This window comes from Diabrotica virgifera, chromosome 7, assembly GCF_917563875.1.
Source record: "Diabrotica virgifera virgifera chromosome 7, PGI_DIABVI_V3a".
NCBI lineage: Eukaryota > Metazoa > Arthropoda > Insecta > Coleoptera > Chrysomelidae > Diabrotica > Diabrotica virgifera.
In genome coordinates, this window is record NC_065449.1 from 84,924,928 (window position 1) to 84,952,863 (window position 27,936).

Below are 27,936 nucleotides of genomic sequence, written 5' to 3' on the forward strand. Positions count from 1 at the left end.
AAACAATGTTCCGGACCTTTTTGAGAGGGAGGATAACTCAAATATTATTATTTGATTTATTTTCAAGCAATTTCTGCAAAAAAATTTGAGCCACCTCTCAACGTCCATCTCAAAACAGATGCGCCCTGGACTATTAGTAGTTTACCAGTTTAAGTTGACTTAATCTTGGACGTTTCTTGTTTATTTCTTTATTTCACATAACCACATTTTTTACAGAGGGAACATGGGAATAATAATCGTAACGAAAACACAGTTTAACAAATAAATAATTTTATTTACTTAAATATAAATACATGAAGCTAGTTGTAATATTGTATAATTTAAAAAAAAATCGAGTTAAAAAACCGTTATTGATAAATAAACCTAAATAAGATCATTATACATTTTAACCTTAGTGTATTTATATAGCGTGTTTGTTCACTAGTAGAAATCAAATTACAGTTGTTGCGATTTATCACAAAAAAAATACAAAAAAGAGCTTAATTCTTTTTCGAACGTTTCATTAGATTTTACTATATATTCCATTTTCAAACAATAATGAAATAAATTGAAAAAAAAAATCCTAGTCATATTAGCGTTTTTGGAGTTATCTGAGTCAAGTATATTACGAATGAACAATTTAAGATTTTTTACGTTTGGAGATAATGTTACATAGATTAACAAAGGAGTCAATCATCGTATTGCACATATGTATTAATTATTTTAACAATATAATTTTTATTTAGGTACCCCCACTGTCAGATCTAATTTTAAAGCTGCCCTCTGTGGGTGTTAATTAGTGATTGATTTTTATATTTTTCACTCTTACCTACTACGATATATCAAGATGTTACTTTCAGACAAAATATATATTAATTTCCCATAATGACAAACCATTAAACACTGGTTAAATTCTAATAAGTTTCGTTAGTACTGAGACATAAGATTCCACAAGGCTTTGTATATTTTCTAAAAACAATACGGAACATAAAATATGAGAGAAAAAGAATAAACGATTACACACAATTGTTCAAATTGTAGGTAGTCTTAAATTTTTTTGGTATTTCTTGAGTTTTTAGACATAACTGCTTCGAAGCTCTAGCTACTAAACGGGAGACAAAAATTTACAGGATTCTGGAATAATGGAAGGCAAATGAGACGTTCACTTACTTGTTCACTGCTAATGCAGCAAACATAGTGAAAGCCTGTGAAACATTAAATATGTGGCGTATGTCAATACCGCGAAATCAACACACTTGTAAAAAGAAAAGTTAAGCAAGCCAAAGATTTTGACACGACAACTCGTGCAAACAACTAGAAGATAAAAAAGCATGACAGCTTCAACCTCCACAAGAAATTTAAATATACCTCCGGAATTAGAAAACAAAAATGCCCACGTACTTAAAGAATGGGAGAGATACATCAGTGACCTTTTTGACGATGCTTCTCGAAAAAATGCTACACATACACACACACTACTTGTGATAATCAATTAAGCAGGGGTCCCAGTATTTTGGAACCGGAAGTCAGAAAAGCAATACAACAAGTAAAAAAATAAAAAATAAAGATATCACAAGGAAAAATTCCTGTATAATAAAAAGTATAATACATAGTAAAAAATAAAGCAGCCGGGCTAGATCAAATCACTTCTGAGCTACTTAATCTTTTGGACGATGAAAATATTACCTACTTTCTACCCACTTTCTTTAAAACAAAATTTACAACGAAGGAAAAATACCAGATGATTGGTTGCAGACAATGTTACTACACTACCAAAGAAAAGCAGGCATACCAAATGCAGTGACTTTAGACCAATCAGTTTGATGAGTCATGTACATAAGATACTTTTAGGAATTATACAAAAGTGTTATTTCTGTGCGAAAGTAGAATGGGTAATAAGCAATTTCTATTTAAAAATAGTCTAGGAACTACAGAGGAACTGTTTTGTATGCGCGTTGTGAGCATCTTACAAAAAAGTTGTGAGTTCCGAAAGAGCGTTTGACTTCTAGAAGGCATTCGACCAAGTACAACACGATATATTTTACAATTGCCTGCGGGCAGTACTACGATGTAAGACTGTAAAAGACTTATATTACAATCAAATAGGTTCTCTTGAAATTGGACCTAGTCATACTGAAAAACTACCTATCAAACGTGGAGTACGACGGGGTTGTGTTTTGCCCCCGTTTTTTAATCTATACTCTAAAGAAAGCTTTAGGGAGGCTTTGGATCACAAACGAGAAGGAATAAGACTAGGCGGAGAAGTAATCAACGATAAGCTGACGATAAAGCTATTTTGCAGAAAAATCAGATCTCCAGACATTAGTTAAATCTAATCAGTGAAGCAGAGAAAAACAGTATACTTCGACCATATAATTAGAGGACCTAAATACCACCAACTTCGCCTGCCATACAAGGAAAGATGGAGGGACAGATATAGATTTATTGAAAAAACAAACTTTCATGGCTGTATAATATTAGGGAATGGTGTGGTTCCACAATGGTATGAACAATATCAGATACGCAGATGACACCTTGTTGCTGACTGGATCAATTGAACATCTTCAAGCGTTATTAAATCGAATGGTGGCATTCTGCGCGATATATGGACTCAAACTCAACGCAAGAAAAACAAAGTTTATGGTTATTAGTAAACAGGCAGCCGTAAATAATAATAACTATAACGTAACAATCGGTAATGACTCAATTGAACGAGTAAGTAATCTTGTATATCTGGGTACTCATATTAATGAAAGCTGGAACCCTAGTACAGAAATAAAAAGTAGAATTGCCAAAGCAGGAACAAGTTTTATGAAATTTAAGAAAATCCTGTGCAGTCATGATCTAAATTTGGAACTTCGCATAAGAATGATCCGATGTTATATATTCCCAGTACTGCTTTACGGGGTTGAAGCATGGACAATGACAGAATCGCTTTTAAAAAACCTAGAAGCATTTGAAATGTGGGTCTACCGCCGTATTCTGAATATCAGTTGGGTAGAAAGAGTCACAAACGAAAGGGTTTTGCAACGTTTGAATAAAAGTTGCGAAGTAGTGAACACGGTTAAAAGGCGCAAATTGGAATACTTTGGTCATATAATGCGTCACCCAGAAAAATATGACATACTTCACCTTGTCATGCAAGGTAAAATAATGGGAAAAAGAAGTGTGGGCCGCCGTACAACTTCTTGGCTTAAAAACCTACGCCAATGGTTTGGGAAAACTAGCACTGAACTATTTCGTGCGGCTGTAAATAAGACAATGATTGTTAATATGCTGCGCAACATGAGAGCCAACGATCGACAAGCGGTCTCGGCACCTTAAGAAGAAGAAGTGGTTCCACGGTACAAGAATTATTTCGCACAGCAGCCGACAGAGAAAGGTTTTTCGGTGAGGAAGTGATGCAAGCTCAGAAGGTCTTCGAAAACCCGTTTCTAAAAGACAAAGGCTTATAATTGTTGGTGCTGTCAATAAGAATGGTTTTGTGAAAAGTTTCTATCTAAGGAGGAAATCACAAACAAAAAGTGGAGACTACACGACGAAATGAATTCTCAAAACTATCAGAAGTGGTTGATAGAAACACCTAATAGTGTTATCGCTGTTGACAACGCACCATATCATAGTAAACAGGCGGGCAAAGCTCCCACTTGAAGTAGTAAAAAAGAAGACATGAACAAAACGGTTGGAAGATAAAAATATTTCCCTTGCTCACAACATGCTCAGACCTGACTCCATACAAAGTCCAGATTTGTAAAATACGTGACCTGATCCTATAGCAAGACAATATGGCCATGAGGATTTAAGGTTTAACGTACTTTGTAAATGGAAAGTTAAAAGTCCACGAGAAACTGTCAGACAAGACTTATTATCAACAATGTTCTGAATTTGCTTAATATAGGCATCTCCAGCTTGTACCCCTTTTGTATAGCACCTTCGCGATCTTGGGCTACCGTACCTTCATCTTACAGAAACAAATTATAGATATATAATTCCGTATTGTGCACTATAAAGCATGAATAGTAAAAAGTAAATAAAATTTATTTAAATGCCTCTTCTCCTGTCTTCAAGTTTGTCTTTAACATACTACTATCGGATGAGACCATTTAGTGGCGAATCACTTGTAGAATGGATTCATGCCTTTTGGTGCGGAATATGTCACTTTTTATACAGGGTGTAACAAAAATACAGGTCATAAATTTAATCAAATATTCTAGGACCAAAAATAGTTCGATTGAACCTAACTTACCTTAGTACAAATGTGCACATAAAAAAAGTTACAGCCCTTTGAAGTTACAAAATGAAAATCGATTTTTTCCAATATATCGAAAACTATTAGAGATCTTTTAGTGAAAATAGACATGTGGCATTCTTATGGTAGTAGTATCTTAAGAAAAAATTATAGTGAAATTTGGACACCCCATAAGAATTTTATGGGGGTTTTGTTCCTTTAAACCCCCCCAAACTTTTGTGTACGTTCCAATTTAATTATTATTGTAGTACCGTTAGTTAAACACAATATTTTAAAAACTTTTTTGCCTCTCAGTACTTTTTCGAAAAGTCAGTTTTTATCGAGATATTTTGAATATTTGTCAAATCCACCACATATTTGTATATGGCTAAGTACGATTATGGAGACTTGGTAATAATATGAAAATTTATTTATAATTTACATTTTTAGGTATATTTTGAACCATATTAAAAAAGAAACCAGGGCCCGGATTACGTACACTCGATACGCATCGTATCCGCCATGTTTTACCGTAGCGCCTTATGGGAAAACATGGCGGATACGATTCGTATCGAGTGTTCGTAATCCGGGCCCTGATCTCGATAAAAGGCGCTTTATCGAAAAAATACAAAGAGGCAAAAAACTTTTAAAAACACTGTGTTTAACTAATGGTACCGCAGTAATAGTTTAATTGGAACATACAAACATTTGGGGGGTCTAAAGGAACAAAACCCCCATAAAATTTTTATGTAAACATATTAAAAAAGAAGCCGAAACTCGATAAAAACTGACATCGAAAAAATACTAAGAGGCAAAAGTTTTAGAAATATTGAATTTAACTAATTCTCTCTCTTGTCGTTTCCCCATTACTGAGGATCGTAATTTCTTCCAATATTCCTAACAATGTTTCTCCATTGGTCTCTATCTTCAGCTGCTCTAAGAGCTTCGCAGAATGAATTTTCAGCTGAATTCTTTATTTTTATTGATCTTCTCCCCGGAACGTTTCCAGAAACGAATCTCTCCAAACTGTCGTCACCTCTGCGAACCACGTGACCAAAGAATTGCAGAATTCGTTGCAGACATATTGTGGACAGCCTTTTTTTAATATTGAGTTGGTTTAGAATGGAAACGTTTGTCCTATAAGCTGTCCATGGTATGCGCAGCATTCTTCTCCAGCACCACATCTCAAAGGCATCAATTTTTTGGCGCTCGCATGCGCGAGGAGTCCAAGTCTCTGCTCCGTATAGAAATATTGAGAATACAAGGGCATTCACCAGTCTCATCTTGATATTTTGAGAGATAGATCTGTCTTTCCAAACTTTAGTTAGGCGACTCATCGCGTTTTTTGCCATACCAATACGTCTCCGAACTTCTGCTTCACAGTTGCCATCGTTAGTTATACTAGACCCGAGATAGACAAAGGTGTTTACTATCTGGTATTCCTGTAACATGTTAGTCAGTTGAATAGTGTCGAATCTGTCGACCACCATTATTTTTGTCTTAGCTTTATTGATTTTCAGACCAACTTTATTGCTTTCGTGCTCAACTCTTCGCAGAAGATCAAACATTTCTTGCTCATTTGCTGTTATAAGTGTAGTGTCATCAGCAAATCTCAAATTGGAGATTTTCCTACCGGCTACTGTTACTCCACCGGCCCATCCTTCTAAAACCATCCTCATGACATGTTCACCATAAATGTTAAATAAGTCAGGTGACAACACGCATCCTTGTCTAACACCTCTCTCGGTCTTGAATTAGTTTGAGAACTTCTGATCTAGTCGTACTGTCGCTATATTAGACTGGTACAAATTTTTAATAAGTGTCACCAGGTGCATTGGTGCGTCCATTTCTATTAAAATTGACCACAGATTTATCCAGCTTACACAATCAAATGCCTTTTGGTAGTCAACGAAGCATATAATCATAGGTACTTGAAATTCTCTAGACTTTTCAATAAGTTGTCTCAGGTTCAGGATTTGTTCCCTTGTACGTTTACCCTTTACAAATCCCGCTTGTTCCTGAGGTATTTGGTAATGTAGATATTTTTAAGGTTTTTAATCTGTTTTTGATGATATGCAACAAGATTTTACTAGCATGTGTTATTAGTGACAGTGTGCGGTAGTTTTCACATCTGGTAGTAGTTCCTTTTTTGTGTAGCGGGATATAAATTGAGGTGCACCAATCAGATGGCCATTTTCCTGAATTCCAAACAGCGACACAGATAGAATGGATGATATGTATTCCTCTGTCACCTAGTAACTGTAGTATTTCACATGGTATTGAATCAATGTCTGGGGATTTATTTCTCTTTAGTGATTTAATTGCATATTTGACTTCAGCGAGTAAGACAGTAGGTTCTCTAGGGTAGTCAGAGGGCCACTGATGTTCTGCTGATACCTCGTTATTTTTATATAGCTCGTCACAGTAGTTTCGCCATGTTTTCAATATTTCGTCAGTATCGGTCTTTAGATTACCTTCCTTATCTATTACAGACCACGTTTGAGGTTTAAATTCTCTGGTAAGGAGTTTGATCTTCTGGAATAAATCCCTCGGTTCATTTCGACAGCCATGTTCCTCTATCTCTCTGCATATTTGAGAGATGTAATCAACTTTGTCTTTGCGACACTGTTTTTTTATTTCTTTCGATAACGCTCTGTATTCATCGTTTGTTCCGTGTCTAGTTTTGTGTTCTTTTCTGCGTTGAATCACAGTCCACGTATTATCGGATATCCAGGCTTACGGCCAGTGGAAACCGCTGCCTCACAGTCTTTTGCAGCCTCGATTACCTTATCTTTGAAATAAACCCAAGTGCTCTCAGGGTCACTATCTACTTGGTCTAAAGAGAGAGCTTCTTCTAGGTTGTGTTGGAAGTCATTGATTTTTGATGGATTTAGAGACATGACTTTTCTCTGGGGTCTTCTTTTGGGAACTTTAAAACGAAGTCGAACGTTCAATACCAGGAGTTGATGATCGCTTCCACAGTCTGCGCCAGGATATGTTTTACAGTTGTTGGCCGATGACTTCCATCTTGATCTTATGAGGATGTAGTCTATTTCATTCCTTGTTCGTCCATCTGGGCTGCGCCATGTGTATAATCTCCGTGGATGATGTTGATATAACGTGTTTGTAATTGTAAGATGTTGTTCTACACAGAACTCCACTAGACGGTCGCCATTCTCATTTCTCTGTCCCAGTCCAAAGCGTTAGAATCTCCTAGAATTATGATGAGTTCACGATTCGGAATAGCGCGAACAGTTTCTTCTAGACGACCATAGAACTTGTTGATGTCTTCTTCTTGTGCAGCTGTTGTAGGAGCGTATACCTGGACAAGGTGTAGGGTATTGGTGGATATTCTCATTTTAAGGGATATTATTCTGTCATCAATAGTATTATATCCAATTACGCAGTCGTTAAGTTTAGAGGGTACAATTATTGCGACTCCATTTGTACTTTTGTTATCTGGGCCTGAAAAATAGACGACGTTGCCAGCAGTTGTTTTAAAATGCCCTTTACCTCTCCAGCGAGTTTCAGAGAGTCCCAGTACCGAAAGATTGTGGTCTGCCATTTCTTTTTCAATTATGTGTAACTTTCCAGGGTTTTGGATCAGTCCCTGGACGTTCCATGTACCAATTCGCTGACATTTTCTTAAATTAAATGAAAATTTGGATTCAGTCGCACAATTTCTGCCAGGTGCCTGGTCCCTCACACCTTGGCAGCCGGTAGCAAATTTCACACCATCCGACCCGGAACCGAGATGGCGCCGAGCGTGAGTCGGGTCGCTACACATTCCATCTTCACTTACTGAAATTGTCATCATTATGGGAAGAAATTCTCTTGGGAAAATAGTGCAGTGGTTTCCCTTTGCCTTCTGCACCGCTGTATATTTAACTAATGGTACCACAATAATAATTTAATTGGAACGTACACAAAAGTTTCGGGGCGTTTAAGGGAACAAAACCCCCATAAAATTTTTATGGGGTGCACAAATTTCACTATAATTCTTATTTAAGATGTTCCTGTCATAAGAATGCCACATGTCTATTTTCAATAAAAGATCTCTAATAGTTTTCGATATATTTGAAAAAATCGATTTTCATTTTGTAACTTCAAAGGGCTGTATTTTTTTATGTGCATATTTGTATTAAGGTAAGTTAGGATCATTCGAACTATTTTTGATCTCAGAATATGTGATTTAATTTATGACCTGTATTTTCGTTACACCCTGTATATTGTGTTTATTCGGGGCAAATAACATACCAAATGAAATTTTAATATGAAAATAGAAGGAAATTAGTTACAAGAAGCCCAGAATATAGAATATTCGCAAAAAACTGCCAAATATTTATGTCAAGACATGGTGACTGGTAATCACGATTAATAATCCGTTTTTTATGCATAACATAACGTTTTTATTTAACAAATTATATAGTCTTAGCATGGATATTTCATTAGTGTTAAAATTTAGAAAAGTAAAATTTGATTAAGCTTTCAATATCTTAATTATTACTTTAAGTATATCCCCGAGTATGAACTAATTTATATTTACAGCAAAACTTCATGTGTGTTTTTTCGGTCACTAAAAAAACTAGTTTAATTTCAAGTAAATAATTATATACGTTTTGAACTATTCGCTTTATGATTTTTATACCTTACCTTCGAATACCTTCTTTCACTTAAGAAGTTCATTTGTTTTCTTAAATAAGCAACATAAACATAAAGTCTCAGCACGTATTCGTTTCTATTGCCAACGACCAGAATGGCCTTTAGATACTTAGACTGTGTTGAATCAAGTATTTATACTATGCTAATATAATTAATATTAGCACAAGCGCAAAAGCATACAATGTGATGTGAAAAGCTTGGATTTTAGAAGTGCACATTTATTTACAATATAAATAAAGAGCAAGCTAAAAATTTGTTTACAGCTTAAAAGTGTCTAGTCGGACAAACTTTGATGTACGGGAACACTGGAACAGGGGAAGCTTTAATCGTGGAACGTGATAAACGTGTCATCCTGACAAGTTTATGATAGTGAAAACTAGCAGGTTGTTTTTAAGTTTATTCGATAGCTAACGTTATATTATAATACACTGGCGAGCAAAAAATTTAGGTCACTAGATGAATTATACACGTTTGATGCCTCGAATTTCCTAAACCTGTTGTCCGATTTGAGTGATTTTTTTAGTATCTTATGGCTTTATTATTTAAGAATCTCAATGTCAATCGTTGCTAGACAGGTAAATGTCATTTTATACCGGGTGTAACAATCATACTGTTTTTTCCTTAAAGTTCGGAACTCTCTGTGGTATATTATAGCCTAGATAAAATATTGAAATTAAAACTCAATTGTAGCCTTAGACTTTCTTAACATTTTCTTTTTGCATGTGTTGGATAATAAAAAAGTTAGGTATTTTAACAACTAGCCATGTTCTTCATCAATACAGGGTGTTTCTAAATAAGTGCGACAAACTTTATGGGGTAATTCTGCATGAAAAAATAATGAATGTTTGCTTTATAAAGATTTGTCTAAAATGCTTCGTTTCCGAGATACGGGATGTTGAATTTTTTCTTAAAAACTGACAGTTTATTCGTGGCTCTAAATCAGGTTGAGATATGCAAATGAAATTTGGTAGGTTTTAAGAGGGAGTTATTGCGCATTTTTTGACATACAATTGAGAATTTTATATTCACCATTGGCGTGCATATGGGATGTATTTAAAATATTTATACCCAATAACGGCTCTCCACGATCGTTTAATTGTCCAATCAGCTGGAAGACACCCAACCATTTCTCACCTGCAGCTCCAAAGGCAGCTTTTGGAAGCTACAGGTGTAACTTTCAGTTGAAACGATACGAAGAAGAGTTCGTGTCAAGAAGTATACAGCCGGAGACAGTTATGAGTTCCCGAGTTATCCAGGCAGCACAAGATTGATCGCCTAAATTGGTGTCTTCACCACGAAAACTGGAACATTGGGAATTGACAAAATGTGCTATTTTCAAAAACGGTCAGGACTTAATGTAATCAGATGGAAAATCAGATGATCCACGAAATCGTGTACTCACGAGGTCGAGGAAGACAAGCAAGAACGAAAAGTGTCAGATCTGTTCACAAATATACAAGGGGAAGTGTAATGTTCTGGAGAGGAATTGTGATCCGTAAAAGAACTCCTTTAATTTTCATCCAATCAACTTTAACTGCTCACAGGTATGTTGATAACCTGTAGTCAGGGCCTGGAGATGTGAAACAGGAGAAAATTTAATTTTATTTTATGATAATGGACCTCTTCATACCATTAGAGTGACTACAGACATCACTGAAGCAGAAGGTATCCCTTGTTTGGAGTGGCCTGCTTGCTCACCCGAGCTTAATCCTATAAAGTATTTGTGGGATATGCTTAAAAGAAAAATTAGAGCTCGCCGGGATAATCCACAAAACACCGCACGGCTAGTACAATCTGCTTTTAAAGGATGGACCAACCTACCACAACAAAATGTTGATAATTTGATTAGGAGCGTGCTCACGCAAACTGAAGCTTGCATAAGGACTAGAGGTGATAACAATGACTACCACAAAATACAAAAAAAAATAAAAACAATTTAAACATTATTCGTTTTACATTGAAATTTTGTATGCTATTGACTTTAAAACAACTACTTTCAATTTGTTTGTTAAATACTTTATTGTTTTATTTAATTGTTATGTATTTGTTATTAAATTGCTTTAAAATAAATATTGTTTGACTTCGTGTCTTCGCTTTTTAAATTCGCACGGAATAATAAGAAATATCGGATGATTCCATATAAGTTTGGGTGTGTGTATATCAAGGCGGAGGTGAATTGACGATGATAAAAAGGAGAAAACTTGAACATCTGGGGCATACAATGAAAGGTAGCAGATACTGGATACTGCAATTAATACTCAACGGAAAGATAGAGGAAAAAGAGGAATTGGTCGAAAGAAATATTCAATAGTCAATAGACTAGCTTATCAGCAGATCAATTGTTACATGCCGCGCAAGATCGAAAACGATGTCGGCAAATTGTCATGGAAGCTACCCACGCCTAAATATTTGGGCGCGGTGCCCAAAGAAGAAGGTTTATTAGTAGCGTATCGAATATTTGTATGTTTCATTTCTACTTAAGTTTTTTTTAACAATTTAACGCTAATATCTTTTATATACGACCAAATGAAAACAGGTTAGGTACGAGATAAGAAAAATCAGAATCCAAAATGTACTTTACATAGATACACACGAAGTCCGTACTTTGGCACGGATAGGCAGATAAAAAATACAGTATGCGGCAAAATAACCAGTACTGAAATGAATATTGAAACGTTTATGATTATTTATACATCTAGTATACATTATATAGCCTTGCAACCATTTCTCACGACGACGCAAGTTCCCGATAAAACAGATGTTAAAGATGCCCTCTGACCATTGGCAGATCTACGTGGAGGGAAAATGACGAAATTTTTTCCCATAACAAGATCTTAAATTAAGAAAAAAAATTCCAATCATAAAAATTTAATAGGTGACATAAATCCGAAACCACAGAACGACAAATTCAATCCAATAAACACGCTAGGTAGTAAAATTAAGGGAACTTAATGCCTATAAGTTATCATTTATGTTTTCTATGTAATCTGAGTTCATCTTTTTTACGTCTTTTGGTTGGTTTTTGATTGGAAGTTCCCCCTAAGGCAAATGTTCCCTCCCAAGGCAAATTTCTAGATCCGCCACTGCCTCTGGCACAAAAAAATCTTTAATTTTAGTCCTCAATTTCGAAATGGCTGACGGTGGATCTGTCTGGCTCCTTCAGCATTCCCCATATGTACGCATCTGGTGGCGTTAGTTCTGGTGAGTGGCAACCCCCAAAATGATCGCGCAGTATTCGAAGAGACTCCCTGGCAGTGTGACAGGTTGTCCCGTCCTGCTGAAACCGTTGTTGATTTTAATCTTAGACCATTTTCGTGACCTTTTCCGTATGACCGAAAATAGTACTCCACCATAAAAATTTTTTCTGCGAAACTGAGAACCATTCTGAAACACCTCCCATTATCACGACATTCACATAAGTTACAACGACGTCTGGAAACCATTCAGTACGTTTCGGCACATGGCACATACAAATTTCAGTACTGTTTATTTTGCCACATACCGTATATGTATAAAGAAAATTTGCCGAATGCTAGTTTTCCATCGCATTCATATTTAGTGGCATAAAACTTATAAGCAACTTTATATGTACAATAAAATCAACACTTTAAAACCGTTAAACAACGCAGTCTAAGCATCTCATACCGAATTTGAAACACCGATAAACCGTCGTCTTTTTTAATTTAACCGCTGTGTTGCAGGTAAGCGTTTCTTGCCTCTCCGCCTGCCACTACCACCTTGAGTCGCCAGCCAATGTTCGTAGTGTCGCTCATTGGCCAACCAGTCTTGGTATTTGTACCACCATTCCTCCCATTTTACGTAATCGTCCAATGTAAGGTCACGCAAATAGCCCAGATCTTTATAGTATTGATAACGGACTCGCACATCGTCCCATGCAGCTAGTCTTGATTGGCCGGATGACATTAACTTATCAGGAAAATGACCTGTTGGAACTGGAGATATGCTAAAAGAGAAAAAAAAGTTAAAACATGATTGCACAATAACGTTTTAATTATATTAGGTAATGAATAGACACCGACTTTAAAGCTAATTCGCATACATCTGATTTTAAAGCAACATTAACTAAAGTTTATTTGGATTATTTTATTTCAATTATTTTAGTTGTTTTATTGCAGTCAACTTTGTATCTGACACTTTTCGTCTTCCTCGTTTTACGAGAGATGTCGCTGATTTGCGTCTCACAGGTGGAATTATTGCATTCGCGGAAATTTCCCTTAAATAAGGCAGTCTGTTGATGTTTGGTACAGAGTTGTGACTGCATAGCTCCATTGATAACGCCTGAGAGGCAGAAATAGCTATCTGGACATGGTGGTCCAACTCTGAATCAAATAAAAACTGCCCCCCCCCCCCCAAAAGTCTATTTGTTTGCAACTGGCAGCTCATTATAAATGCAAATGTTCAAATAGAGGTTAATAGTAGGGGAGGCAAGGATGCTAAATTTGCAGTTACTAAAGGTTATGGTAACAAGAATAATAACCAACCGCATAACACAAAAACTTGATTTATATCAACCGGTTGAACAGGCGGGATTTCGAAAAGGGTTTGGTACTAACGATCACTTACAAACCATCAGAACACTGGTAGAAAAAACCACAGAATATAATGTACCCTTACATATGGCATTTATTGACTTTCACAAGGCTTTCGATTGTATTGAAACCTGGTCCTTTTTGTCAGCCCTCAGGGATGCTCGAATAGACTCACGGTACACTACACTCATTAAAAACATTTATGAACAGGCCACATTCCACATCAAAATCAATGAAGACCAAAAAACCGAAAAAATACGCCGAAAAAAACTTTTTACCTTAGCATTGGAAAATGTATTCAAACAGCTCGACTGGGAGGAAAAAGGTCTAAACATTGATGGTGTACGTTTGAGTCATTTGAGGTTTGCGGACGACATAGTATTATTCAGTACAGATATCAAGGAACTCGAGCAAATGATGAAGGAACTAAACCAGCAGTCAAATAAAATAGGTCTCAAAATGAATCTTCAGAAAACAAAAATAATGAGTAATGTACAAACTAATCTTGTTATTGACAACGTCAGTCTTGAAAATGTAGGCCACTATATATATCTTGGACATACCATCAAAATCGGCAAAGAAAACCAAATAGCCGAAATAAAAAGACGCATACAATTGTCTTGGGTAGCTTTCGGCAAGTTAAGCTTTATCTTGAAGAATAGAGATATACCAATGTGTCTAAAACGTAGAGTTTATGACAAATGTATCTTGCCTGTAACTACATATGGACTGGAGACCATGGCCTTTATACAAAGAAAACCTTAGAGCAGCTCAGTACAACTCAAAGAGCGATGGAGAGGGCCATGCTAGGGATTAGTTTGAGAGACAAAATTCGAAATATCGACATTCGTGAAATAACAAAGATTACTGATGTCGCAGAACGTATAGCAAGGCTCAAGTGGCAATGGGTCGGACATGTTGCCCGAGATAATCCCGAAAAATGGACACAGAGACTAACAAACTGGAGACCAAGAGAGAACAGGCGAGGAGTAGACAGAGCGCAGAAGAGGTGGGCAGATGATATCAAACAAGTCGCGGGCGAACAGTGGATGAGAATTGCCAAGAGTAGAAATCGATGGAAGCAAATGGAAGAGGCCTATGTCCAGCAGTGGACGAACACAGGCTGAAGAAGAAGAAAGGTTATGGGTAAAGGGTCGTTTTCACGCTACATCTTATTGTACGTTTCGTGTGTCATGCAAAACCAGTGATGTGGGAGGGAGGGGATATGACATGTGGTGAGGTAGATGGGATCACTTCGACCATGTTGTACGTCTCATTGACACTATTGACAGTTCTTGTTGTTTGGTTTATTTGTGAATTTAAAAAATATATTTTATAAATTATTTTGAACTTATTTTTGTTGTGTTTTTGCAGTGATTTTATAGTGACAATAGTATGCCGTCGTGTGCGTTCCCGTTGTGTAACTATAACGCTCGAATGAATAAAGAAAACTCAACCAAAATCTCCTTACATTGGTTAGTATGTAAGCATAAACAGTGGACAGGGCGGTATTACTTCCATTTTAGTGATAATGCATGTAAAAATAACTTTTAATAATACATTTTAATTGTAAATACACAGTTATGTTTTAATAAATATGATACGTTGAATAAATAGTATAATGAAAACAATAAAATAAATACTTAGTTTAACAAAAAAGCACGAATAATTAATTTTTTTTAAAAACAATTATGTATGGCTCAATTAGTTTGTAATATTTCTGAAGAATGGTGTATATACGCATGTTTTATTAAATATGATAAAAATAATAAGCAAAATAAATCAGTTTAAAACAATATAAAATTTGAAATATAGTTATAAAAATTGGTAGTGACTCTAGAGTTTCATTTATTTTTTTTTGTTTTTTAACGTATGTAAATTTAAGCTACTAAAATGATGTCACAAAAATTTCTTGTTTGTTCCATCAGAAATGATTTTAATTTCTTTTTAAATAGAAGAACATTCTTAATATTTTTGATATCACTGGGGATATGATTATATATTTTTGGGGCTAGAAATAGAAAACTTCTTTGACAGGACTTTGTCATTTTCGGAACCATATAGAGGTGTTTGCCTCTTGTATCATGCTCGTATGATGGTAAATTGTTGTCTGTTTTCATGGTGTGATATTTTAAAGACACACAAAGAAAGTATAACTGTTTCAAGTCAAATATATTACTATCCTTATATAATCTATCTGTAGAGTAGGTGTATGGTTTAGACATAATAATTTTCAGAAATCTTCTTTGTATGATTTCCAGTGGGAGAATGTGTGTTTTCAGGGCGCTTCCCCAAACCAGTATACCATAACGGAGATGACTTTCTACTAGTCCGTAATGTAGTGTGCGAAGATATATATTAGGTATGTGTTTTTTAAGATGTTTAAACTTATACAGGATAAACTGTAGCTTTTAAAACTCCTAGATATTTAACATTTGTTACGGGTTTAATATAAAAATTTTGTTTATTATGTGATATTTGAAGGAGTTTGAAAAGATCAGTGGTCAAGTTAGAGTTAAATGTTGGTAGATAAACAGTTTTCTTAAAATGAATTGTTAGTATTTTGTAGTCAAACCATTCTTTTATTAGTTGTAGATCACATTCTGCTGTTATTTTTAATTCATACCAATTCTCAGCATCATAAATAATAGCAGTATCATCGGCAAACCCAATTATATGCCCTGTACTCTGTAATGAAAATAATCCATTTATATATAGATTAAATAGGACAGGACCTAATAATGTTCCCTGTGGCACTCCATATGTTATATCTCTTTGTCCGCTTATTACTTCGGAGACCCTTACTACCTGTTGTCTCTCAGAGAGGTAACTTCTAAATAATTGTAAACAGTTGTCTCTTATACCAATTTTCTCTAAGGTTTGTAAGAGGTTATTGTGGCTAACAGTGTCAAAAGCTTTGGCCAAATCAAGAAATACGCATAAGAAAATTTTTTTGTTGTTAAGTGCTTCATATGCTTTGTATGTTAAATTAAAAATGGCATCTTGGGCGGAAGTATTTTGCTTAAAACCAAATTGGTGAGGGGAAATTAAATTATATTTTTTGATATATGCTATAAGCCTATTTTTCAATAATAATTCAAATATTTTAGAAATATGCGGAATAAGAGATATAGGTCGATAGTTTGCAGCAAGAGTTTTGTCTTCATTTTTGTATATTGGTATGACTACTGTTGTTTTGAAGGCTTTAGGCCATATTCCTTTTTCTATACATATATTGATAATATGAACCAATGGCTCGAGTATGTATGGTGAAATTGTTTTCAAACATTCTGCATTAATGTCGTCAATACCAGTTGCCTTTTTACACTTCAGTTCATTTATTATTGTTTCTTATTCAAATGTATTTGTAGGTAATAAAATCATTGAGTTTGTTAAGACAGTATTTTCATATACTTGGCGGGGATTAGTACTAATTTTTTCAGCCAAACTTTTGCCCATCTCTGAAAATGTCTTATTAAATTCATTTGCAATATCAGAGGGCTCAGTCAACATATCTCCCATTTGGTTATTAAGACTCTCAATAGGTACTTTTCCTTTTTTTGGTCCACTTAAATCTTGCACTACACTCCATAATTCTTTATTGTTTTTGAACTTTCTAGGATCTTATTTTTATAAAAATTCCGTTTTGTTTTGTCGATAAGTGAATGCAGTTTATTTCTATATGTTTTATATTTTTGTAATAAATCGTGATCATTTGGATGAAGCCTTGAAATAACTTGAAAGATTTAACAACTAACTCCATACTGTATGTGTGAGCATGCGCGTGGCATAATAAAAATTCCCTCTCAATCGCACCTAAAGAAGTATAACTTCAAAAAACCTCTTTGAAGTCGGAAGTAGAAAACTGGTTCTTAAATTCAAGACTAGTTTTGAACCTTGAAAAAACTAAAGCCGTATTGTACACCTGACAATATTTAACTAAATGAACATCTGATACCCTTCTCTGAGTATGTCAAATGCTTAGGGGTTTGGATTGATCAAAACTTATATTTCACATATTCTTTATTTTAGTTTAATAAATTGTATTATGTTATTTTTATTATTAAAAGTGTACTTGAAAAGTACTAAAAATTAAACTAATTTTAATTCAAATAACTGTTATTAATCTAACTCGATGCGTATTCCCAAATAAAATCGTAAATACATCTTGAATTAATTTGAATCCGGACCTGCCCGTCGCCATATTGTACGTCTCACCAAGTGGTCCCATTTATAGGCTATTGATTATGTACTATAGAAAGGAATTACAACGTTAACGGGGTTTTATTATTTCATATGGTCAATGAATCTCTATATATGAAAAAACCGCGGAGTGCTACCATTTAAAAGGGTGCGTTTTTGAGAAATAGGTGAATTAGTCCCTGGGCACAGGTTACATTCGGGTGAGTTCTATGCACTTTTGGTACAAACACGTCTACATATCTAAATATAACTTTTTATCTAAATATAACTAAATATAACTTTTTAAAGTCAAAGATACTTTTTTTTTACAAAAATATATTCAAAAGAAAAAGCACAAAGAAACCCAAAAGAAAGAAATTTTGTTTTTTATCTCATAACTTTTGTCCACGGGGATATAGGTATAGACATTGCTTCACAGAAAAAAAACTTACATATTTTGTCTTTAAAATGATGTTTGATAGAGGTCATTAGGATTTACAGTTTTCGAAATATGATTTTTCAAATTTCTCCACTCACAGCAATTTTGGGCAATTTTCCTTGTTATTTCGCAAATATTGTTCTGTAATTTTTTTCTACGTAACTTTAGGCATATGTAATGGTACACGTAAGAGGAATAGAAATCAAGTACCTTTAAAATGTTTTACTGTATAATGTTGTACGGCTTCTTTTAAAGAGGTTACCTTTTTAAAGACTTTATATTTTTAAGGAGTTTTTATATTTTATTCGATTTTTTTTAATTTCCTATTATAACTTTTTTTTTCTACATTTATTTATTTATTACATAATAAAAAAGAAAGCTCATTCTGTTTACTTTAAAATGGTGTATTATAAAAAATTCTAGGATTATTTTTGAATAAGATATGTTTTTCAAAATGTAATAAGTACTTGCAAGGATTTTTGATTTTAGGATTATTTTTTAAATTCCTCATCATAACTTTTTTATGTGAGTGTTTTATGATTGAATCTTATTTTTTATAGGTAATACTTTGGATTCACTTAACTCGGCCGGGCAAACTTCAAAATATGGATTAATTCCAATATTTACTGTCAAAGCTCCTGCACCACAAGCTTTGCTTGAAAAAATATCATGTAAATGTACCAAAGGATGTACAAAAAACTGCGGTTGTAGGAAGATAGGAATTAGTTGTTCAATATTCTGCAAAGGGTGCATGTACATGGGTACTAATTGTGGGAACTCTAAGATAACTGACGTGTCAGAGGAAGATATTGAAGCTAATGCTAACGAAGAGATGGACTTTGATTTTGAAAATTTTTTAAATGTCAACGTTTAAAATTTTTTAGCTAAGTGATGTTTTCTAAGACTAATGTTTACGTAATTGTTGTAAAAGAAATAATTCTAAATAATACAGGTAAAAAATATCAAAAGAATCACTCGGTTTCCATAACATATTTAAATATAGATGATACACCATTTTAAAGAACAGAAAGTAAGCCCTCTTTATTGAGCAATAATATAGTATATTCATGTACAAGAAAAAAAGTTATGCAGTCGAACCCGCTTATTGGAATAGCCTTCGTGCCAATCAAATATATTCCTATAACCGGGATATTCTAATAACCGATCATTGGTCGCTAGTAGAAACGTTTCGGGACCTCAAATTTCTATTCCTTAAACCGGGATATTCCTTTAAGAGGTATTCTAATAAGCGGGTTTGACTGTAATGATAATTTTCAAAAATAATCGTAAAATATGTAAGAAATAATATTTTTTTTTATATTAGGTATTATGTAATATATAATATAATAATATATTAAATATACTATATGTAATATAGTATTATATAATATATTATATTATAATATTATTTTATTTTTATATTATATTATAAAAAATCGTTAAAAGTATAAAACCTTGAACAACCATAATCTCTTTAAAAAAAGTCTTACAACGTTATACAGTAGACCATTTTAAAGGTAATTGATTTCTATTCTTATTACGTGTACCATTGTATATACCTAAAGTTACGTAGAAAAAAGTTACAGAACAATATTTGCGAAATAACAAGGAAAATTGCCCAAAATTGCTGTGAGTGGCGAATTTTGAAAAATCATATTTCGAAAACTATAAATCCTAATTACCTCTACTGAACAACGTTTTAAAGAAGAAATATGTAGGTTTTTTTTCTGTAAAGCGATGTCTATACCTATATCCTCGTGGACAAAAGTTGTGGGACAAAAAACAAAATTTCTTTCTTTTGGGTTCCTTTGTGCTTTTTCTTTTGAATATATTTTTGTAAAAAAAAGTATCATTGACTTTAAAAAGTGATATTTAGATAGGAAATTTAACCAGGAACAATTTTTATGTAGATATATTTTTGCCAAAAGTGCATAGAACTCACCCTAATGTAACCTGTGCCCAGGGACTAATTCACCCATTTCTCAAAAACGCACCCCTTTAAATGGTAGCACTCCGCGGTTTTTTCATATATAGATGTCCATTGACCATATGAAATAATAAAACCTCGTTAACGTTGTAGTTCCTTTTAGCTATCTTATTTTGAATATAATCAATAGCCTATTAGTAAATACAGGCAGGATTGCTCGGGTCCTATCCACTCCCTCCCACATCACTGTGCAAAACGTACGACAAAACGTACGTTTTGTCAAGTGTATATACCGGGTGGTGAATTGGAAAGCGGGCCATAGGAAACTCAATGTAAAATTCTAAGCTGTTAAATTCCTGCTTCCCTAATTATTTTACATCAAAAGTCATCAGAAACTATTTGTAGAGAATTGAATTCTCTATTGAAAACAACTGTTAATATTGTTCTATGAACAATAATTATTCAAAATTTTGTAAAAATATAATACAATTTTCAGAGTAATACGCCAAAGCTAGGCCACACACAATACAATAATGTGTATAAGATTGCATTTGTTGACAATGAATTTATTATATTAACAATTAGAACTGTCAATTTTTTTAATTATTTTATCATTTTTTGTTTAAAACACAATAAAGTTGATAAGATACCCTTAGTTAAGGAGAAAATATTAATAATAAAGATATTTTCTTCAGTCAATAATGTGCTCACTGTCAGTTAAATAGTAACGTGTGGCCTAACATACCCACACATACCTACTGCGGTAAATACATTATATTTTTCAAAATTTTGGAATGTGTTTAAATCGTAGAACAATTGTAAGTTCTGTTTTTAATACAGATTTCAATCCTCTACAAATAACTTCTCATGACTTTTGATGTAACATAATTAGGGAAGCAGGAATTCAACAGTTTAGAATTTTACATTGAGTTTCCTATGGCCCGTTTTCCGATTCACCACCCGGTATACTGTTATATTTCTATTTGATCTGAAAATTAAATTTTGATAATTATAAGCAGAATTCAATTTAATATAAAATATTTTCAATTTTCTCAACCACGGGCATATAAATGTAGAACAACCTGTATACAACAAATTGTTATATTTAATTTTAAGAAGTGATTAAACGAAACTCGGGACAATGCGCTTAGAATAAACAAAGTGAATGGCGCGTACCATTATCGTTGTTCGCGGAAGGTTCGATCATTAGCCTATGCTAAATAAGACTCAAGTGAAATCGATAATAGGTCATTATCGTTGTTCGCGGAAGGTTCGATCATTAGCCTATGCTAAATAAGACTCAGTTGAAGTAGATAATAGGTCATTAAATTTTGTAAATAGTAGAAAGTAATTTTAGAATGGGAATTAACTATTTTTTTTGGAAATCCATTAAGCATATTTAGAAAGATTAAAAATTGGTTTTGAGGAATACTGCGAATGAGAGTTGGTGGTGGAAGGTTGATTTGTGAATCTGGAAGGGATATTTAGAAAGTAGGGGAATGAATGAAAAGAGAGATCAGAATGTTTTGAGCTGTCGAGAAGTGAAGTCCAGTAGTAGACGGTAGTGTACGGAGAGTGAGAAAGCCGGTGTAGTTCCGTGAGTGTGGAGTATCTATCGTGGAACGAGAGGTAGGCCAGGTTGAGAGTAAAAGAATCTCCTTGAGCCAAGAGTGTCCCGGTAGCTGATTGCAGTTTCGAAAAAGGTAGAATACAGCATCACGACAGAAGCAGGAACGAGAGCTATACGAGCTAGTTTTCAAAGGAGAACATTACTGAAAGCCAGGACGAGGTTTTGATCGCAGCCAAGGATAGCAGGAAACGGGTCTTGTGTGAAGACATTCTCAGTTCACCAGAAAAATGTCAGTCTCATTTGTTTGGACATGAATGTATGGGTTTTTCGTATTAAATACCACATTATAAATTGAAGAACATAATAAATAATATCAGAAAAGCTTCATCAAACTTAAATAGAATTGTTGCTAATAAATCCTAATAGTTAAATGTTAATAAAAACTTTCAATTGGAAACCAAAAGGAAATAAGATTCCCATTTGTAAATGTTATGTTTAAGAATAATAAGATCTAGCAAATATTAAGCAGTGATTGCCATTTAAATAAAATAAACAATATTTTGATTATAATTGTAACCCATATGTGTGTATTATTTTACTCTTTTCTTTCCTATCCCGATTAGGAACCATTGAGAAATACTTAGAAGCCACGAGAGTAAGTAATTAATTTTATAATTCGCCCTGAGATTGAAAACATATTGATATGTGATCTGGTAAATTAATTAGATTATGATTAATGCATTGATTAAATTAAATGACATATAAGAATATTATCTCATATCAATAAAAAAGATCACATCAACTGTCGTCCAACGTGGAAAGCATTGTAAAGTATTTCTAGTGGCAAATTTGAAGGATAGAAAGAGTAAAGCCGGTATTTGAAAATTTATATGCCTGTGGTAAAAAGTGAGATACTTACATTTGATAACATAAAATTTTAGATCTCTTTAGGTACAAATTTTACATAACTGATTTAATATTTTATTTTTACGATATTTACATTTGATATATTTATTGACAATTTATAATATTTGGGTGAGAAAAAGTCGTCTTGGTAACATACTAGTAAAATTTCATATTTGGCGGGGACAGTACTTCTTGAAAACAAATGTCGTTGACAAGAAGCCAAAGCAAAGACAACAAAAAACAAAAAGAACATTCAAACCAAGAGAATAATTCAGACCAAGAAGATATTTTAGACACGACAATCATGGCATCAGAACAGCAAGAATTATCAGGAATAGATAAATTATTACAAATGATGCAACTCCAGTCACAAAGAATGGAACAGAAAATGGATGAAATACAACAAAAACTGGATGACAATCAAAAAGAAATCAAAAGCAAAATAAAGGAAATAACGAATTGCCAGAAAAAGGAAATAGAAAATTTGGAAAATAAGTTGGAAAATGCTATTCAAGTAGACAGAGAAGAAGTGGAAAAAAGAATCACAGAAATAGAAAAACAAGTCACCGAAAACCGGACGCAACAAAATGTAGGAGAAAGAAGAGAAATGGTTATACATAGCACAGATGACGTGAAGATAAGGTTTGGCGGGGATGTAAGAAGATTACACCCAGTGCCGTTCATAAATAGCCTGAAAAAGAAAATACAACACATCGGAAATTTCGAAACAGCAAAAGAAACTATCAGAAACCATCTCAAATATGAAGCAAGCCTATGGTTCGATAGTAAAGAAGAACAGGACAAGGAACAGGAGAAACAAAATACGGACAAATCAGGTAAAGAACAAACAGTGGAAATGAATTTGGCAACGAAGCAAGGACAAAGAAGAAAAGGGAGAAAAAGTCAGAAAAAGACAAAAGAAAATGAAACCTGTGGCTCCTCAAAAGAAGAGTTGAGCCCAGAAGAAGAAAAATTGAGAGTATCAAAAGCAAAAGAAAACTGGGATTCCTCAAAAGAAGAGATGAGCTCAGGAGAAGAAGAAATAAAGCTAACAAATGAAAGCGAAAAAGATATGATCGAAACAGTGGCATTTGAAGAGGAGGCATATGAAAACGAGGATGCAGAATACACGGTAAAAGTATGTGAAAAATCTGAGGAAAAAGACAGAAGATTGATATGGGAAAAAGGGAAAGACAACATAATAGCCGACACTCTAACACAGGATGAGGACACTGAAAATAAGGAAACAAGTACTCTACAGGTGGGACTAATTAGAGTAATACAAGAAGAAGGGGTATAAGACGTAGATTAAAGTAAGGAAATATAGAGGGAGTTGGTTTTGCCTCGAAAAAATTTATTTAAAAATGCAGATAAATTTTATCGAATACAAGGCGGGGATTTGTTATATTTCTATTTGATCTGAAAATTAAATTTTGATAATTATAAGCAGAATTCAATTTAATATAAAATATTTTCAATTTTCTCAACCACGGGCATATAAATGTAGAACAACCTGTATACAACAAATTGTTATATTTAATTTTAAGAAGTGATTAAACGAAACTCGGGACAATGCGCTTAGAATAAACAAAGTGAATGGCGCGTACCATTATAGTTGTTCGCGGAAGGTTCGATCATTAGCCTATGCTAAATAAGACTCAAGTGAAATCGATAATAGGTCATTATCGTTGTTCGCGGAAGGTTCGATCATTAGCCTATGCTAAATAAGACTCAGTTGAAGTAGATAATAGGTCATTAAATTTTGTAAATAGTAGAAAGTAATTTTAGAATGGGAATTAACTATTTTTTTTGGAAATCCATTAAGCATATTTAGAAAGATTAAAAATTGGTTTTGAGGAATACTGCGAATGAGAGTTGGTGGTGGAAGGTTGATTTGTGAATCTGGAAGGGATATTTAGAAAGTAGGGGAATGAATGAAAAGAGAGATCAGAATGTTTTGAGCTGTCGAGAAGTGAAGTCCAGTAGTAGACGGTAGTGTACGGAGAGTGAGAAAGCCGGTGTAGTTCCGTGAGTGTGGAGTATCTATCGTGGAACGAGAGGTAGGCCAGGTTGAGAGTAAAAGAACCTCCTTGAGCCAAGAGTGTCCCGGTAGCTGATTGCAGTTTCGAAAAAGGTAGAATACAGCATCACGACAGAAGCAGGAACGAGAGCTATACGAGCTAGTTTTCAAAGGAGAACATTACTGAAAGCCAGGACGAGGTTTTGATCGCAGCCAAGGATAGCAGGAAACGGGTCTTGTGTGAAGACATTCTCAGTTCACCAGAAAAAGGTCAGTCTCATTTGTTTGGACATGAATGTATGGGTTTTTCGTATTAAATACCACATTATAAATTGAAGAACATAATAAATAATATCAGAAAAGCTTCATCAAACTTAAATAGAATTGTTGCTAATAAATCCTAATAGTTAAATGTTAATAAAAACTTTCAATTGGAAACCAAAAGGAAATAAGATTCCCATTTGTAAATGTATTTTTAAGAATAATAAGATCTAGCAAATATTAAGCAGTGATTGCCATTTAAATAAAATAAACAATATTTTGATTATAATTGTAACCCATATGTGTGTATTATTTTACTCTTTTCTTTCCTATCCCGATTAGGAACCATTGAGAAATACTTAGAAGCCACGAGAGTAAGTAATTAATTTTATAATTCGCCCTGAGATTGAAAACATATTGATATGTGATCTGGTAAATTAATTAGATTATGATTAATGCATTGATTAAATTAAATGACATATAAGAATATTATCTCATATCAATAATCAAGATCACATCAATACATATTAACGTTTTTCAAACAATGTGTTCAATCTTCGCTACAAAACAATCGCGCGACTACAAATCGCAAGTGGAGTCCGGCGCTTATGCTTTTCCCATTATATCTTCGATCTGACCTTGGACTTCATTCCGATTCATTTCATTTCTTGTTACACACTGGACAAAAAGTACGTTTTGTCGTACGTTTTGCATGACACACAAAACGTACAATAAGACGTAGCGTGAAAACGACGCTTTAAGATTGCAATTGCTGGAAGCGCTTTTTTACGTGTCAAATTAGAAATAAGTTACTTAATGTCTTTATTAGCCTCTTTATTCAAAGCCTCGAGTCGGAAACTTGCTATTCTATCGCGCTAGCAGTAGCTTAGTATGCTGGAAAGTTTCTACAGCCTAAAAGTTTGCATTGATAAAGCGTTGTTAGACATTGATTGTGCGATAATATTTTCTGCTGGTGAGTGGCCAATAATCGATGAGTTGATCGCCACTCTTTAACCGGTGAAACTGGCTGTAGACGCTCTTTGCAGAAGAGAGTCCACTTTGATAACAGCCGACACAACCTTGAAATTTGTCTTAGACAAACTAAATAGCCAGAACTTTAGCCTTAGTGCCGATCCATCGGCAGCATTACGCAACATAATTGCGGAACGGCGCCTCTGCGAAATTACAGGTACATTAGTGTACTTACAAAATCCAAAAAAGTATGACGAAGGACTAAACAATCCTGGTTATTTCCCCATGCCGAAAAATCATGCAATGCGACAAGAGATGAAAATTTGTTAAGTCGTATAAACAAGTGATTGTGGTACCAGTGCAAGAGGCTATAATGGAAGAAGATGGGCCAACTAATCCGGAGCCCGTGAATTTTAATTTGAAGAACTTGAGATTGAATTGAAACTAGAAAGACATTTTTTATAACCAAAATAAACTGGTTCTCTAAAAGATCACGAAAAGATTTTGGAAAAGGAAATGACCTTCTATGAGATAGGAGTGAAAGGCGATCATTTGTCCATGGTCTATGACTATTTGATGACCTTAAAACCGACCAGCATAGAGGCCGAAAGGGTTTTCTCTGCAACCTGCTATATGTGCAATTCTGAGCGAAGTAGGTGTGAATAATGTGATAGATAAAATATGTTTTTTAAGGTCTCACTTCCAAAAAACTAAATAATTCATGTTTCTGTTGTTTCGCAATTTAGAATACAGACAAAAAACATTAAAATTGTGTTTTTATTTGGATTCCACATTTTGCTGGATCCAATTGGATCTTGCAAAATCTTGCAAAAATACAACTGGATTGCAATCCCTAGTTATGGGGATCGATTGGGTTGTGAAGATTAGGTCCTAAAACAAAACAAAAAAATTCCAATTCTAATTTAATTTTCCATTTCCCAAAATCGTTTTTTCCGATTATAGTGCCATCTATCCATGATTCGAAAAATGTCTCGAAATAAAATTAACTTATTTTCCCGTAAGAATCCACATTTTTACGTAAGGAATCCAAATCGACAATAAAAAATAATTGGTCACAAAACACTTCCGTAAGAGGTCGTGTCCGGTGTCATGTGATAGATTTTTGAAAAATATTGAACACGTATTTTTAAGTTTTTCGATCTGATGTTCATTTTGCGAAATATTCGCTTTTCTTGTGAAACTTTGGGACTCACCCATTTCCTTACGCCCCGCTGAAATCGCCAGATTTTTGAAATATACACTGTTATTCATGTACTTAAGTTACCTTGTCTTAATCTAACGATTTCGAGCTTTCCTAAAGATAGATTTTTTTACGGACTGCCCGCAGCGCACGCCCCTGTATTAAGAATTCATATATGGTAGGGGCAGGGCCGCGCCAAGGCTTTCAAGCGCCCCGGGACAAGTAATTTTTGGCGCCCCTTTCCTCCTTCCTTCGTAAGTAGTTTTTTGTAGCTTAGTGAATCGTTATACGGTATACCTACAAAATATTTTTTATGTGTTAAGAAAGTATCATTATCATCCTAATCTCACCGTTGTCGTCCACTGCTGAACATAGGCCTCCTCGTAAGTTTCTCCATGTCTCCGTATCTTGAGCTACCAGCTATCCAGTTCCCGGCAGTTCTCTTTATATCGTCACTCCAGCACGTTGGTAGTCAATCTCTGCTTCGTTTATCCGATTGTCCGTCCGCGGTCGCATTTTCCAATAATCTTCTGTTAGTCTAGCTGTTGTTCGGTGTTCTTGCCACATGACCTGCACATATCCATTTCTTTTTTGCTGCATGTTCTACTATGTCTTTGATTTTTGTTCTTTGCCTGATATTATTTGGTATTCTGTCTCCTTGCGATTCTTAGCATGGTCCTCTGGGTAACCCTTATTTTCTGCTCTTACATTTTCAGCAGCAGGAAAGTAATATACTGACAAGTTATTATGAATAATACAAATATGTATTTACAAAAAACAATGATTACATTATCAGAGAACAAATAAATATATAATTATTATTCCATTAGTCCATTTGCTCACGGTTTTTGCTCCATATTATAAAGCATTTGCAATTTACTTTCGTTCTTCTTATTTTGCACAGTAAAATATTCGTTGTCGAAGTAATCCAAAACAGGCGTATGTTCGTGGAATAGGGTATAGGGCCTACGGTATACAAGGAAGGTAACAGGGCCAGTGCTACGCTTCAATATATATGAGCGCCGTGTCTTCGAATTCT

The 27,936-nt window shown here is 34.3% G+C and overlaps 1 protein-coding gene across 10 annotated transcripts in view; it reads right to left on the reverse strand.

Annotated features, from left to right (window-relative positions):
- Positions 1-253: 253 nt before the first annotated feature.
- The window catches only part of LOC126887699 (serine/arginine repetitive matrix protein 1), an 88,879-nt gene continuing 61,196 nt past the window's right edge, over positions 254-27,936 (reverse strand). For all 10 annotated transcript variants that reach the window (XM_050655363.1, XM_050655367.1, XM_050655366.1 and 7 more), the window contains one exon: positions 254-12,833. In XM_050655363.1, the coding sequence (XP_050511320.1) occupies positions 12,548-12,833 (286 nt within the window). In that variant the 3' untranslated portion in view covers positions 254-12,547. The remainder of the gene's footprint in view (positions 12,834-27,936) is intronic.